Raw genomic sequence first — 16,088 nt, 5'->3', positions numbered from 1 at the left:
AAGCGTCTTGAGACGATTTGTATTGTTATTGACGCTATATAAATAAAATTGAATTGAATTGAATTGAATTGAATTACTCGTCCAAAAATGTTAAAGAAAGGCAACTGGACTTGTAGTTTCTTGAAGATGTTTTGCTACTCATCTAAGTAGCTTCTTTAGTTCTAAAGGACTGATGGGGAGTTAGAGTTTAAATGGTATCTGTGGGTGTTACTTGCTTGACTAGTGTCTGTAATGACCAGATACTTACCTGTCATTGGAGGGAGACTGTTTGTTGCCTTTCTCTAATAAATAGTGCTCTAATGATCCATTATCAGTCAGAGACTCCAGTCCAGTCCTCCAAGGTGTGAACGGGTGTGAAACTTAAGTTAATACTGTGTTGTAAATTGAAGGTAGATTATATCTCAGTCCACCTTCCCTGTTCAGGGTGTTCCAGTTTGACATCTCTTCCTTTACTCCACTGAATTGTTTTCTTATGAGCTGGCTATCCAGTGTTGAGACATGTGCTCGTGGATGGTTGTTTTGTTTCCCCAACGTACAAGTCTGTACATTCCTTACTGCACTGAACAGCATGAACTCTGTTTTTGCCTGGGTGTTTTGTCTTTGGGGTGAACAAGTTTCTGCCTTGGTGTGTTTTACTGGGTTTGAAATAAACAGAAATCTGTGATTCCTGAAAAGGAAATATAGAAGCAGATATCAGGCCTCAGAGAGAGATATTTGGGACTGACAAGCTGTTGTGAGGATCATGAGTAAGATACACCCCTCCCCAGCTCCTCCCTGTTATCCAAATATGGTCACCTTTATCTTTTAGGATATATTGTAAAGCCTCTCTGTGCATTGCTGTTTTATGTCCCCCTCCTCGGGAACTGCAGATATAAACTTTAATATCCTCCTCAACAGATGTGTTTTCAAGGAATAAAAGATTAACAATGTACACGGAAATAAAGCTGCGCAGTCGTTCAAAGACAAAGAACAAAGAAACAGGTGAGGCATTCATTACTTCACTGAGGGAAACTGGCCTGAAAGCTGTTGTTTCAGTGTTACTGTCACAAACATTATGTACACAAAAAAAGTCACCACCCAAAAAAAATGGTCACACTCCAATATTTTGCATTTTGCTTTGATTACAGCACACGTTCACTGTGGCATTGTTTTGATAAGCTTCTGCAATGTCACCAGATTTACTTCCATCCTGTGTTTCATTCATTTTCCATCAAGATCTTGTATTGATGATGGGAGAGTCTGACCACTGAGCAAAGCCTTCTCCAGCACATCCCAAAGATTCTCAGTGGGGTTAAGGTCTGGACTCTGTGGTGGCCAATCCATGTGTGAAAATGATGTCTCATGCTCCTTGAACCACTCTTTCACAATTTGAGCCCCATGAATCCTGACATTGTCATCTTGGAATATGCCCGTGCCATCAGGGAAGAAAGAAAATCCACTGATGGAATAACCTGGTCATTCAGTATATTCAGGTAGTCAGCTGACCTCATTCTTTGGACACATAATGTTGCTGAACCTAGACCTGAGCAACTGCAGCAACCCCAGATTATAGCACTGCCCCCACAGGCTTGTACAGTAGACACTGGGCATGATGGGTGCATCACTTCATCTGCCTCTCTTCTTACCCTGATGCCCCCATCACTCTGGAACAGGGTAAATCTGGACTCATCAGACCACATGACCTTCTTCCATTGCTCCAGAGTCCAATCTTTATGCTCCCTAGCAAATTGAAGCCTTTTTTTTTCTGGTTAGCCTCACTGATTAGTGGTTTTCTTAAGGCTACACAGCTGTTCAGTCCCAATCCCTTGAGTTCCCTTCACATTGTACGTGTGGAAATGCTCTTACTTTCACTATTAAACATAGCCCTGAGTTCTACTGTTGTTTTTCTTTGATTTGATTTCACCAAACGTTTAAGTGATCGCTGATCACGATCAATCAGTATTTTTTTCCGACCACATTTCTTCCTCCAAGACGATGGTTCCTCACTATTTTTTTTTAAATAATGCGTTGGACAGTTCTTAACCCAATTTTAGTAGTTTCTTCAATCTCCTTAGATGTTTTCTCTGCTTGATGCATGCCAATGATTTTACCCTTCTCAAACAGACTAACTTCTTTTCCACGACCACAGGATGTGTCTTTCAACATGGTTGTTTAAGAAATGAGAAGCTACTCATTGCATCAGTTGGGGTTAAATAACTTGTTTTTTGGCCAGACAGTGTAATATATAGCACTATGGATACACAATTAAGGGTTGCAACAGTCAAGTCTAGAAGATATAAATGACACATTCATAATTTATCCTTTAAACTAAAAACAGCATAAAGGGAACTACCTAATGTTCCCACAAAATAAAGCCAAGTTTTGTATTAAGCTGTTATTTTAACTGTGAGCTGTCGCTGTACTTTGTGATGTTCAGATAATGGTCAAATATCAAAATAGTTGAACGACAGACATCAGTGATTGCATCCACTTAATTAATCGTTGACTGACGTTCCCGCCAGTAGACTTTGTCAGAGTGAACTGAATTAAAACATGTTGAGAGCAGGAGGAGAGGCGGGGAGGTGAACGTGTGACAGGAAGCAGCTTATGATCAAGTGAAGGATTCAATGGGATTACACGTCTAAATGGAGCTAAGGACTTCTGTTAGAGAGTGAGAGAGAGTGAGAGAGAGTGAACGAAATAAACTGGAAGGGTCATATGGAGCTGAAAGCTTTGAAAGTTGAGAGGTAATTTACTCTTTACCTTTTTCTAGATTAGTAGTCCCCAGTATAATATAGAATAACGTGGCATATTTTGAAGTGGAGAGATGTAATCTAGCAGGTTCTGACACTCATTACAAAAAACAAGTATACATGTGTCCTGATGTTTGTTAAACCTTTGTCTCCAATACAAATGTGGTTTATCTGCCAAAACGTTTTGTGATCTGCAGCGATAAACGGGTTAAAGTTAAATTAAACGCCCAGTTATTTGAATAAAGCACGCTGACTGGTGGAAAACGTGGGCGTGTGAGCTGCTTTCAGTTACCAGTTAACTCTGTAAATACACACTAACTTTGAAGGGTACAGTGTAAACATATGTGTGTGTTGTCTTGGGACGGCAAAACATTTAATCCACCTCTGCCAAAAATGCTTCCACAATATACTGACACTTTCTTCGAAGTGTGATTCGTTGCTGATAAGCTCCTAGCACTCATCTTTCCTTGGTTTATTGTTTCAGTGCAGTTTATGTTAAGCAGCAACTTACAACGGCTTGATATCTGCTGAGGTTCTGGATTCCTTAAACTAAACATGCTATTTGTTGCACTCAATTGTTGCGCAACCTCTCAGTTCCACCACAGCCCACAGCACAGACACCCTGCTGGTTTTATACAAAACAGGAAGTTCCTGCTACACTACACTAAACGAGTCACTGCTTGAAATTTGATCTGAAGAAGGAAAAAGAGGTAAGTCCCTGAAAGGATAACTACAGTACGAGAAAACAAGGAGGGGGGACGGCTGGAAAGCAAAACTATCAGTATCTGTGTGTGGACGGATGTACTACCATTCATTCATTCGTGCCTGGAAAGCGCTGGCTGAGGCACTTTGCATGCAGGTTATGAAACACTGCATAGGTGCTCTGATCCAGCTTCCTGTTCAAAGGTTGCGAAAGTTCAGCGAGTGATAAACAAGGCTGAGTTTGACTGAAAGGTAAGTCATGCAGGCTTTCTCATTGTTTCTTGGATATCTTCCACGAGTATAGTGGTACGTCACGTGAAGTTTTTTCTGTTTAAAAGTTGAGGGAAAGTGTTTCACCATATGCTCCACATGCACTTCTCCTCTAATCCTTCTGTCCTCAGGTCTTCAGCGCTGTTGATCTTGGGTCGACAATCTGTTGTCAACTAACAGACGTAGCTCTTGCAGAAGAGCTACATCTGTTCGTCTTACGCTCCATTAATGTATTTGTAATGACTTTCTCTTTGTAGTGGTGAACTGAAAGCCCTGAAAACTGTGTTCAAGGCAAACTAGTCTCACTAATTTGGTTCGTGCTGCAAATAAGAACCAGTTTTACATGATGTCTTGCTGCTTCTCTTTGAGAGCTGCTGTTGTAGTGAGTGTTCCCTCGGGTCGCCTAGAGATGTGCAGATAAAGGACATCAATACGAATACATTCCTGCACTCTGACAGGGCCAGTTGTGACTTGAAGTCAGTTGTAGGTTTGGTAATATTGCTGTTAATTAGAAGCTATTGAACCATTCTTAATGGTTTCTAACGCACTATAATGAAATTGTTATTGTCATTTTTGTGCGGTGGTTGTCAACAGCTGTAACTGCGACAATTAAGACATATTTTATATTACTACAGGTTTTACTATACTGGCAGTCATATACGTATATATGCATGCATCGCCATATATCTATAATTTTTATATAAAAGTATTTGTATGTTATACATTTTAAAAGAAACGTGCAGACATCCTGCAGGAACTTATCACCTGCTGATTAAATAATAAATACGTCTTATGGATAAAGCCATAACTGCTAATGTTAATTAATTAGCCCTGTTCATGATTAATTCCTTATTCAAAGATGAAATAGAAAAGATTTAGTCAAAATAAGCACAATGTTTTGCATGCAGATGTACAAAGAGAGTGCATTTGAGGACAGGTCCTCTCAGCAGCTGTAGGACCTCCTGCGTTCCTGCTGTTGACCCCGTTTCCCAACATAAACGTCCTCAGATATTGTAGCTGCTGACAAAAAGAAACCATTTAGTCCTGGCTTTTCTTTACTGCTAATATAAGTAAAAAAGGAAGTGAAAGGAATATTCATTTCATCGCTTTTAAAAAAATATTTTAGGTCAGCCCTATTATTTGTGAATTTGCAAGACACTTCACTGTGACAGTCTTGGTGTCATGGCTAAAAAGGCGCTGATGTCTCTTTAAAAAGGTCAAACCTGCCAACCACAAACGAACTCAGTTAATCTTTTGACCTCTGACGTGGTTTTATCTGAACACAAACAGAGACGCTCCAATGACTCAGAGTAGCTTTACTCTCAGCTCTCTCACATTGTAAGTGTTTCTTGCTTGTATTTCATTCATGTGTTATTTTTTTGTTGGTAGTATTGCCGTGCCATGTTGTAAGTTTTCTGTTTGAAAGTGTGGGTCCAACAAACAAAGATGTTGAAGAAAACATGAAATGAAACCTTTTTACATAATGATTTTCTGTTAGGAATCATGAGTTGAACTGTGCAGTGTCAGCACTAAACAAGGTAACAGCATGCCGTACCCCAAAGTCCTGAACAGGGTGATCAAGGCGAATTGCAAACAACAAATCCCACTATTCGGGTTTTATCTGCAGGTTTACATGTGGTTTCCTACTTTCTAGGAATTGCATTGCATTGCATTTCACTACATGTTATTATCTATAAATATATTTAATTATTCTGTCACCCTCCGTTATATTCTCTAAACTACAAGCTGCGGCATGCTGTCCTAATATATAATCTGTTGCAAGCCATGCATACACTGACTATCTTACATCCATTTATAGATGAGTTACTGTGCTGACCTTCTTTTGGTTTGGCTGTAACTTCATCTCCCCCCTCCTCAGTTAACTGTTAACGGGCATCTCAAAGTTTTAAAACGGGACTCTCATAAAACAAAGCAACATTCGGCTCCAACAAGGTATCTCACGCAACACATTTTGTGCGCAATATAACATCTTTCTCCCATTAAGACAGTTAAATAAAATGTAGTTAATAACAGTTTGAACTAAATCTGACGGTTGAGAAATAATCTATATGTATATTTGAAATGCAGAACAGGGCGTCCCATACGCAAAACAGTCTGATTTCATGATGCCGCATTCAAACTGTGAGAGAATAGCTGCCTAGTTGTGAGAATAGGTGTGTTTTGCAAGAAGCTAATTGTTTTCCTTTTGTCTCTTCAGAGACAACGCCAGACACAAATAACCATTTAGCTTAGGAAAAGGTCCACCTAAATGACACCAATGAGCCTCGGGAGCATTAGAAACAGCTGTGACTGCCAGATGAATGAGTTGAAAACATCACTGCGCTCCGACAGTTGAAGAGCGTTTAGGGATTTGGGCCCACTCATAAATGTGGCTGAAGAGATTGCACAGATCTGTGATAATCTTGGTAATGTCTCTTAGTAGGAAACATAGGCTTTCCACTGGCAAACAGACAGATTTGTTGCCTGTCCTTGAGCTGCACCTCTAAAAGGCAGTTTGTCAAAGGGCAATCGTTTGTGTGTCTATGTTTAAACACAAGAAAAGCCCTAATGTTGTGTTTACATCTGTTTAAAGATTAACAAAAGTACTAAGAAACTCTTTAATGTGTCTGTGAGTGTCAGTCACTTATTATGAAATCACTCTGTGGCACTTTTCATGACAGTTTCTGCCCACAAACCTGAACCCGATAACTCCTCCCTGGTTATAAACTTGCTGGTTTGCTCAGGGAGTGCATTTAAAAGTCTCAACTATCACCTAACAGTCCTTCTCTCTTCTTCTTTTTTATTTCTTTCTTCCTGACAACAGATGGAGCCCGTCTCTGTCCCGCCACTGTCCACTGTTGCCATTTGTGGTGGCACCCACGGAAATGAGATGTCAGGGATTTACGTGGTTAGAGAAATGCAGAAAGAGAAGGTGGATAAAACTGGACCTTTCTCTATAACCACCCTCATATCAAATCCTCGGGCCGTAGATGCCTGCAGAAGATACACAGAGTCTGACCTTAACCGCTGCTTTACCAGTGCCTTGCTAAGGTGAGTGAGAACATGGGTACCAAAACTCTGTGCTGTGTGCATAAGTGAGAAAAGTCTTCATTAGATTTTCTGGTTTCCAGTTCCCCCATAACAGATTCAACACCCTATGAAGTGAGGCGAGCTCAGGAGCTCAATGCTCAGCTGGGGCCCAAAGGCAGCGACCAGGCCGTAGATCTGCTCATAGATCTCCACAACACCACATCCAACATGGGTCTATGCTTCATCTTTTACTCCGTGGACTGGGTCACTCTGCACATTTTCAAGTACATACAGGTACAAGCTTCACTCATCGGCAAAGACTCGTATTTTAAAGGAGGCAATCTGCTAAATACAAGATCAATTATGTTCATACTTTTGACTACTATTCACTGGAAATACTGTATGCAAGAGAAGAGTAATTACAATCAGTTTAGTTATACCATGGGTGACAAACTTACGGCCCGCGGGCCAGATTGGGCCAGTTTTGGATGAATTTTCAAGGCGCAAAAAAGACATTAACTGCAGTTTTCCCAAATAAAACTCTTCTATTACTCATTTCTTGCACTCTTGCAGTTAAAGTTGCAAACATAATACAACACTGAGGCTCAGAAATAAACAGTAGAAGGTAGCTAGTGCTGAAATTGCACTTTTGTTTTCTTAAGAAACTTCAGATTGTTCATAACATGTTTTGTAAAAGGATAGTTCAAGACAAAGACAAAGGGAAAACTTGGTTGTCGTTTTATGTATAGGGTCATCATTCTACTGTGTTACTGTTCCGGCCCGCTTGAGATCAAATTGGGCTGTATGTGGCCACTGAATTACAATGAGTTTGACACCCCTGATTTACATCATATCTTTGAGTGTCTGAATCTGGAGGTTGGGATAGTAACTGTCTGAAAAATTAGGGATTTTAATATCTGCACAAGTCTGCAGTCATGGTAGGAGCTTTGTGAGGTAGCCTACACTTTGTTATATTTGCTTTGCTAATATGATTACAATGATAAATCTTACATGCTGACATGACTTGCCTTAGTTTGCCTTGTTAGCCAATATTTGCTGTTTGGCACAAACAAATTACAGTTATGGTTCATTGTGGAGGAAGTAGCTGGTCAAACAGAGACTGTGACATGACATCAGAGGTAACAGGAAAGTCGAGGCATCACCAAAGTCATTAGATTTGATCATCCGGGAGCTATAAATATCTGTCCAAACTCTGTCCAGTAGGTGTCGAGACATTTTACAGGATGCGAGGAAACTTTGACCTTTTTCAGCATTTCAGTAAATATCAACCTGTCACGTTAAGCAGCAAGGGAGGGAGGACCCAAGAGCAAGACACACAGTCCAAAGAGGCAGACTGAGCGACTCAAACTTAATTTAATGACAACTTAGAAAAAAAAATAAAAACGTGAACTAAAGGGCCTGCAGGGATGGCAAGGTAATCAAAAAATAAAAATAAAAAGGGGGAAGACCAAAAAACCAAAGGCTAGACAAAAACTCACTGAACTGAAACGCTAGGAAACAACAACAGAGGTAACTACACAGGGGGAAATATATTGACAGGGGTAACAAACAGACAACAACAAAGAACAAAGGTAACAGCAGGACTATATAAGAACAGTATAAGCAAAGGTGGGCTGAGCGATTGTCTAGATATAGGAGGAACTAATGAGGACGGCACACACAAGGAGAAAACAATCAAAGGTAGAAAAGCAGGACAAGAAACACCAAGGAAGGTACCAAAAACTCACTGAGCAAGCACAGCTGTATAAAAATTCAACCTGTTCTGTGTTTTTACCTGATTTTAGACTAAAGTGACTTCTGTGCCCGTGAGAGCAATCCAGCTAGACATACCCACATCTGAGGCTTATTCCTTAGAGTCAGTGGGCAAGCGTGGCCTTGGTAAGTGTGTGTATGTATGCATGTGTGTACATGCAGGTTTATTCATGAATAACTGGACTGATTACAGCAATTGTTTTCTCGTTTCCCGGCAGCAATCGAGGTCGGCCCTCAACCCCACGGTGTCCTCAGAGCTGATATCTTTAACACAGTCAAAGAGGCAGTGGATCTCACAATGAGATGGCTTCAGGAATTCACTTCTGGTAAACAGTCTCCCAGTGGACCCTTTATTGGCGCTCTGATTGGTCTGTTGATCACTAACCAGAGCGCCCCTTTGTCAAGTCCTGACTTCCTGTGTTACTGTTGCTAGTTCAGTCAAACAACAGATATCCATGGAAAAACGTTGTAATAAGAGGTGACATGGAGGCAAGACGGCTACCATTAGCAACGGTTGTTGACACTTGAAATAAGTAAACATTACAAGTGTCTTCACAAGTTTTCAGTTTTTTTTATTTTTATGGTTATTTCCTCTGTTGTGCACTCACCTGTTGACTGTATGTTAGAAGAATCACAATAGCTATTGTTTGTCTAACCTAGCAACAGTAACATAGAAAGTCATGTCCTCATGTCCAGAGGGTATGATCCCTCTGGTTGGTGGTCAGTGAGGACCAATGAGGAAGCCACAAAAATAAATGGTGTGCTTTGCCTTTTGTAAAATTGTGAATCAGATGAGTGTTTTGAACCTGATTATAAAATGCTTCATCGCCCTGATATGTTATCGTTCTTGTGCTAGCCTTTGATTTAGCCCTTGGTTTTCAGATACAGTACATACTGTACCTGTGAGATTTGCGTGTCTAGTTCAGTGCAATGGAGGGAGCATCCTGAATCCTGGAAGCAGACAACGCAGATTCACTTTAAACCGCAAGCCTTGATTGAGGAAGCGAGCATTACTCACACTGTCCTCCGCCAACAGGACGTACGTTTGAGGCAGGTGAAGTGGAAGTATACAATCTGGTGAGAAGTGTAGACTACCCGAGGGACCCAGTGACCGGTGAAATTTCTGCTGCCATACACCCCCAGCTTCAGGTACGGTACAAGAAGGATGCACAGTGTTTAGCTAAGACATTCACTCAAACAGCACTTCATAAACCCGCCCTAACGTGCATAAAATGAAAGATCCAGGAAACCATGTTCATGTGTTTCCTCAGGATAACGACTTCAAGCTTCTGCAGCCAGGCGAGCCCGCTTTCCTGTCATTTCTTGGGGAGACTGTGAAGCATGAAGGGGAAGCGCTCTACCCTTTTTTTGTGAACGAATGTGCCTACTATGAGAAGAAGATTGCTTTCCATTTAGCTCGGAAGACCACTTTGAAGATCCCTTCAGTATGTGTGAAGAAGGACTGAGAGTGCAGAGAGAGAGAAAAAGACCAAAGCATATTGACTTTAGATAATGAGAGACTAAATGTGTACACTACATGTCTGAATCATCTTAAATAAGCTAACGCACAAACTTAATGCAATGACTGTCAAACACTTCACAAGTGCAATAACACAGGCAAGTCCTACAAAGCATTTCAGCAGTTTGAAATCATTTCTACCTCCTTGAAAGTTAAAAGGGAGCTCATTTGTTTTGTACTTGACTGGATGATGATTCACAGGAATATCTTTTGCACACGCTGTATTTATTAGAATAAATACGCCTGATCTCATGGAATATTCTGATGGAATATTTTTGGTACTATGGCAATAATAATGGAATAATGAATTAATAAAAATCTGATTAACTCTGTGATTAACTATGAACCATCGTTTCTGGACTTCTCATTTAATAAAAACTAAATCCCAGTGGATCTGCTCGGGTGCCAACAGAAGTGTGTTTGTCAGCTGAAGGGACAGAGTCCTTCATCTATTCTGTCACCGTTGACTGTCACACTAGCTATCTGTAAGACCGCATGCACTTACTATACTTCAGTGCCTTGCTTCATTTATAAATTCTTCATGTGCTCACATTGAAGATGCTAACATGCTGATGCTTAGCAGGTATAGTTAGACTTTTTTATATTAGCATATGCACGCTGGAGAGGATGTTTTAAAGTACAGTTGTTCTTGGTCAGGAAGCCATATTGGAGAAACTGTGACAAAAGAAAACAAGAATGATCTTTACATACAGATATAGTTAAACACATTATGTGTATTATTATTCTCTTTTTCACAATCACGGTAGATGGCGTAGATGTGAAGATGTAGCACAAAATGAATGATGCAAAACACGATTATGCAGAGGTATTGTCAGGTTGCATTTTAAGCAAACACTGAGGTCACAAGTATCCCACAGCACCTCCAAGTGTGGTCAGAGTGATCAGACCTGTACTCAGAGCTGCCCACTTGTGATCGATCACCCAGGAAGCATGTTGATGCGAGCCAGGTCTGAGCAATGCCAGATGTTAACCTCGACGTTAGGATGCATCATCTTGTGACAATTTATATCAAAAAAACAGTCTTTAAGACAGTTGTTGAGCTGAAGCTTCTCAGTAATCCATGTTAAAGCACATGTGTAACAAAGCTCAAACAAAATCAACTGGACTTGTTTGAGCTTTCCTTGAAGATGTTTCTTATTATCTAAGTGGCTTCTTCAGTTCTACATTACTGGTGTGAAGTTTAGATTTTTATTTAGGAGCATCTGTGGGTGGTTCCAACCTGAAACCTGTAAACAACCCAATACCTACCTGAATTAGAGGATGTTATTCACTGCAAAGAAGAGCAGTGCTTTGCTTTGATTTAGATATAACTGTTGAGACATTTCAGTACTAAAGCAGACTACCTGCAGTTACGTGCCTCATCATATTCTCCTGCTCTTTCTCCACGAATCAATTTAAAGTGAATTAGCAAGATAGCAAAAGCAACACAAACACAACTATCAAAGTCATCAAATGTCAAATTTATGAATACAGAGAGTCGTACAGTGTGCTTCCGAATACATAAAAACATTTACAAAAGCTGGTGCGTATACACCCACGAGATGTGTATACACCGACATTGTGAAACAAAAACATCACAATTTGTATTCTGTGCTATGAAATGTGTCATTTTGGAATTTAACGCACACAAAAAGTAGAAACCTTTCCACACTAATGTTAAAAGTGTCAAGAATATTCTTGTGCATTTGAAGATTTATTTTTTTCCAAATGTCAGCATTATTAGTATTATTATTATTCAAAAGTATCAACATTTGAAAGGCTAAAACTGATGCAAAACTTACTTTCCAAACGAGTCAGTCACTGGCTGCGACCACAACAACAAACACATTTATATACTCTTAAATAGTAAAACTTCTCTTATTGCAAATGTAAAATGGCAGTAGTGTCAATTTTGGGCTGAAGGTCACAGGTTTCCTCGAGTGGTTTCAAATCAGTTCCGATTTTTAACATTCAAATGAATCAGGTTTTTATACACATTAGATCCATAAACACAGGTGACAATGGAAGATGAGTGGTTAAGTTCCAGACGAGTGACATTTTGAGACATTTAGCCGACCAGACGGAAATCAACAATTACCACAGATGGCGGAAATGTCAGCTTGAAAGGCATGCACAGCAAAAGGCTTGATATTTAAGATTATGCAAATATCAGAGCGAACACACAAACACAAATAAAGAATCTGCCAGTAATAAACTTAGAAAGGCTCCTTTAATGTTTTTCATGCACTAAATATAGAACGCTACTTGGACTTGGATAACTCCAGGTCTGAAATTTGTGACAGTGCAACTTTATAACGCAGACATGAGTTAAGGGCAATGTGGTGAGCAGCTTTGGAAGCAGTGGCAAACGAAGAGAAGGCAATGAAATACTGCACAGAGACACACCGGAAATCACAAATGAGCTATAACATCTGGATGTTAAATATATTAAGAACATGCTTTTGATACAGATATAGGTTAGAGGTGCTAAAAAGCAAAGTGGGATAACACAACCTAAAGATGTGAGTATTTATGGTGATTAGCTGCAGACTTGTTTCGTTTATTCGTTTCTTTAAGACTGTGATACTACGGACTTGTTTGTAAAAGTTAGGAGGTAAAAAAGTTGCAGCAAGCGCCCCTTCATCCACTTAAATCCCCTCTTAAACGGCACCCAGATGTCTTCAGGATATGTCAAAGCGTATTGTTTTCAGAGCAGTACGTCTATTTTATGCCACCCGGTATGCAGTCATGCGGGTGTAATTCTTGCGGTGGCTCCTGGCCGCCCACAGGAAAAGAGCAGCTGCCATCATCTGCAGGGGGAAGGAGATGAGGGCGAGGTAGAGAGACCAGCCCAGTGAGCCCTCCACCCCTTCTGGTGTTGTGGAATACTGGTGGAGCAAATCCACTCCCGCCAGGAAACAGCAGACGGTGCCCAGAGAGCAAAGACCTGATGAGCAGAAGAGATCGTCGGATGAAGCTGAATTTATAGTTGTTCGTCACTTCTATCCCGTAGCTACGACTCAGCTGGGGTAACCTGACACGCAGCTCCTTGAAGATGTAACCGTACACGTGGGCGACGTAGGCCACAGTGGCTACGGTCGGTCCGAGATGCATTTCCTTGTTCGTAAACACGCGGTCTACTGAGATGTCTTCTCTATGTTCTGTTCTGCAGTGATTCCAATGAAAGCGACCGTTGATGCACATTTATTAAAACGTGAGCCGCTCAGATCCACTCACCACTGAGGCAAACATCATCTGAATAACCAGAATAACCAGAGGCCCTGAAGGCCACTCTGTGTTTGTTGGTCCTCTCAGTTTGAAAAGACTGGAAAATAAACGTATTTGTTTTGGAGTGAGGCGTTTCCCTCGCTGGAGGGCTGCATGCTCACACGTTTTTTCTAGCCTCAGAGTCAATAGGATTTCTGTAATATTTCACTTTACCAAACATATCCATTAAGTTTAGGATAACGACCAGTTTAGCGCCAGAGCTTTGATGACTCCAGTTATTTTACAGAAGAGTCATACACCTTTCATCCCTTAAAAACTAGGGATGTTCAATCCAACTTTTGCCGTGATCCGATACTGATCTTTTAACATTCAGTATCAGCTGATCTAAGTCCCGATCCCATCTTCGATAAACCAAATTTCCTCCCCTGGAGATTCATAAAGGCTTTTCTTATGTTACGTGTCCTAGATCACGTGTGCGACTGGATTAAGTCCAATAAATAGGAGTGTCAATGCTAATTAAGCAAGGAGAGGGTAGCTTGTACCTTGGCTCCAGAATATCCAACAGACAGTGAAAACTTCTGTTCTTTAGTACAGAAATGAGCTGGTCATCCAACGCCATAAACTCTGTAATCCTCTCTGTAATATTTCTCTCCTTTTAAACGCAGCGTTCAGTGTTTGTTGTTGTTTCGGTGCCACTGTTTCCTGAGTGTACTCGGGATAAGCTGGTAGCATTGAATGACTACCACCTCGCATAACATCCACATAGTTTACAAATTTCTGTCTGACTGACTTAATTCAGTCACGTGATTTTGCATCTTATTCTTCAATGTTCGGCAGCTTTGACAGTAGCCAGTGAAGAGTAAGAAGACGCTTTGAAGCTAGATGTATTTTGGTTTATAGCAGACCTAAAATAAAGAACTTCGGAATGATACCGATCCGAACATTTAAGAAAATTCCTGGATTTGCAATGATACGGATCTCCCAATACCAGCTGGGAGATCCGTATTAAAAAAATCCGCTATCCCACAAACCGTATGTTTGTGAGGGAATCTGCTTGACTGGCAGTTCATGACTGTCCTTTGCCTCCTTCATGTAGGAAATGTCGTGAGCATTAAACCTAAATCCAAACTTCAGAAACCAGGAAGACATTACAGTTTATATGCACTTATTGATCTCACCTGCAAGAAGATGGAGAATTCCCACACCCAAGGTGGGCGTGAAGCTGCGGCACAGACAGGCGCAGACCCCAACGAGGCCACTGAGGAACACCAGGCCCAGTGACACCAAGGGCAGGAGAAACTGGCACCTCCACAGGTCTGCAGAAAAGACAAGGATTACAGGATGAATTCTTAAAATCCAAATCTGCATCATCTTATATTTACTGATGGCATGAGAATGTAAAGACAGAGGCAGGAGAGAAACTTAAGAAGAAGTCCTTTACAGTAAGCAATAATTTCAGATTAAGAGAAATGAATGTAGAAAAACTTGTCTTCCGAAAACAAAACAATAAGGCTGAGGAACAGAAACACCAGACGGACTTCAAAAGTTTTCCGGCAATTAAAGCTGAGCCAAAAAAGTTGCGCTTGAACACAATACAAAGACGGGATGCCGCCGGGAAGACTCACATGTTCTCAGCAGATCCTCTTCGCTGTTATTTCCAGGGTGTTTGTACTTTATGGCGAACTGGTCAGAAAGAGTGAAGCTCACACACTGGGTCTCCATCTTGGGGTCTGAAGTCAAAGAGTAAAATATTATTCATCACATATATGAGTCACACATAGTCTATGTCTTGATTATCTTTGAATGTGCTACAGGCAACGCTGCAGATCAGTTGTTCCAAACTTAATCTAGGAGGAAAGGTCTTAAGAGGTCTTGTAGATGGACATGTTTGGGTTACAAAAGCTCCACAGCTGTACCACTTGTATAATACCTGGCTCTTTGAACCAGTGTGACTGGCTGGGGACCAGGATGCACCTCCACCACAGACCAAGCGTGCCGTTGAGGCGGTACATGGGGTTGCTGTAGGTGTTCTCATCAAACTCCCCGTTGATGAACTCTTCTTTGAGCACCGAGGCATTGCCGTCCTTCTGTTTGACCGGAGGACTGCTGTACTGGTACCAGTGCTGGGTCCCCACAGCCACGGAGAGGTACACGGTGGCCAGCAGGCTCAGCACCGAGCCGATGACCAGAGCTGTGGCATACCGGTTATCCACCATGGTCGACAGGAAGACAGCTCGTTGTTGAGGACTTGGTTTATACAAGAACTGCTGTTTGATATAAAAATAGGTGTCTTTCACCCCTGATGTGTGAAAAAGCCTGGGTTGTATGGTTAAAAAGTATATTGCCACTTGTTGTTAAGGCACTACGGCATGTCTTATAATTTCAGTTAATTGTCACAGTATCTGATCATGTTGTATTTGTCCCAAACACCGAGGCGTTCACAACCTGCCGAGAAAACAAAGACACACACACAAGCTAGTGTTAATTTAACTACTTGTTCACGTTTACACAGGATGGTTGACTGTAAGTAAGCTACAAATAATACACATACTGGAAATGTTACATCAGTTTCAGCTAACGACAACTACTGTAGCTTCCTCGGCTAAGGAAGTTAGCATGTTACTAGCTTGCTAACGATACAACAGCCAAGGACTGCCTCGTTTATTCAATCTATCTATCACGTAAAATTTAAATGTTTTAAAATATACATATATATATATTTTTTTTTTACCTCACGGTTGGACAAAACATTATAATAGCAGCATTATCACCAGTGCTTGTTATTTCAAGCAGGCATTCGCCATCTTCCGCTATGTTCTTCTTCTGTTGTTTTT

General features: G+C 40.9%; 2 protein-coding genes across 3 annotated transcripts; one reads left to right on the top strand and one right to left on the bottom strand.

Moving 5' to 3' along the window:
* The first annotated feature begins 1,101 nt into the window (after positions 1-1,101).
* On the top strand, positions 1,102-10,910 carry acy3.2 (aspartoacylase (aminocyclase) 3, tandem duplicate 2). Of its 2 annotated transcripts, none has more exons than XM_084561363.1 (7): positions 1,102-2,726; positions 6,529-6,755; positions 6,836-7,028; positions 8,540-8,633; positions 8,726-8,833; positions 9,544-9,656; positions 9,779-10,910. In XM_084561363.1, exons 2-7 carry the CDS (start codon positions 6,529-6,531, stop codon positions 9,971-9,973), a joined length of 930 nt encoding a protein of 309 aa, XP_084417489.1. In that variant the 5' UTR covers positions 1,102-2,726; the 3' UTR covers positions 9,974-10,910. The 2 variants fall into 2 exon arrangements, with proteins under 2 accessions (XP_084417489.1, XP_084417488.1); XM_084561362.1 differs by lacking the exon at positions 1,102-2,726 and adding an exon at positions 2,778-3,686.
* A 576-nt stretch (positions 10,911-11,486) lies between these two features.
* cldnd1b (claudin domain containing 1b) lies at positions 11,487-16,088 on the bottom strand. Its single transcript, XM_084564706.1, has 5 exons — positions 15,986-16,088; positions 15,185-15,699; positions 14,880-14,984; positions 14,433-14,570; positions 11,487-12,973 (listed from the first exon to the last, which is right to left on the bottom strand). The coding sequence occupies exons 2-5, from the start codon at positions 15,468-15,470 to the stop codon at positions 12,753-12,755; spliced, it is 750 nt and encodes a 249-aa protein (XP_084420832.1). The 5' UTR covers positions 15,471-15,699; positions 15,986-16,088; the 3' UTR covers positions 11,487-12,752.

This window comes from Chelon labrosus (assembly GCF_963514085.1).
Source record: "Chelon labrosus genome assembly, chromosome: 2".
NCBI classification, from domain to species: Eukaryota; Metazoa; Chordata; class Actinopteri; order Mugiliformes; family Mugilidae; genus Chelon; species Chelon labrosus.
This window is presented reverse-complemented; position numbering and strand designations above follow the sequence as displayed.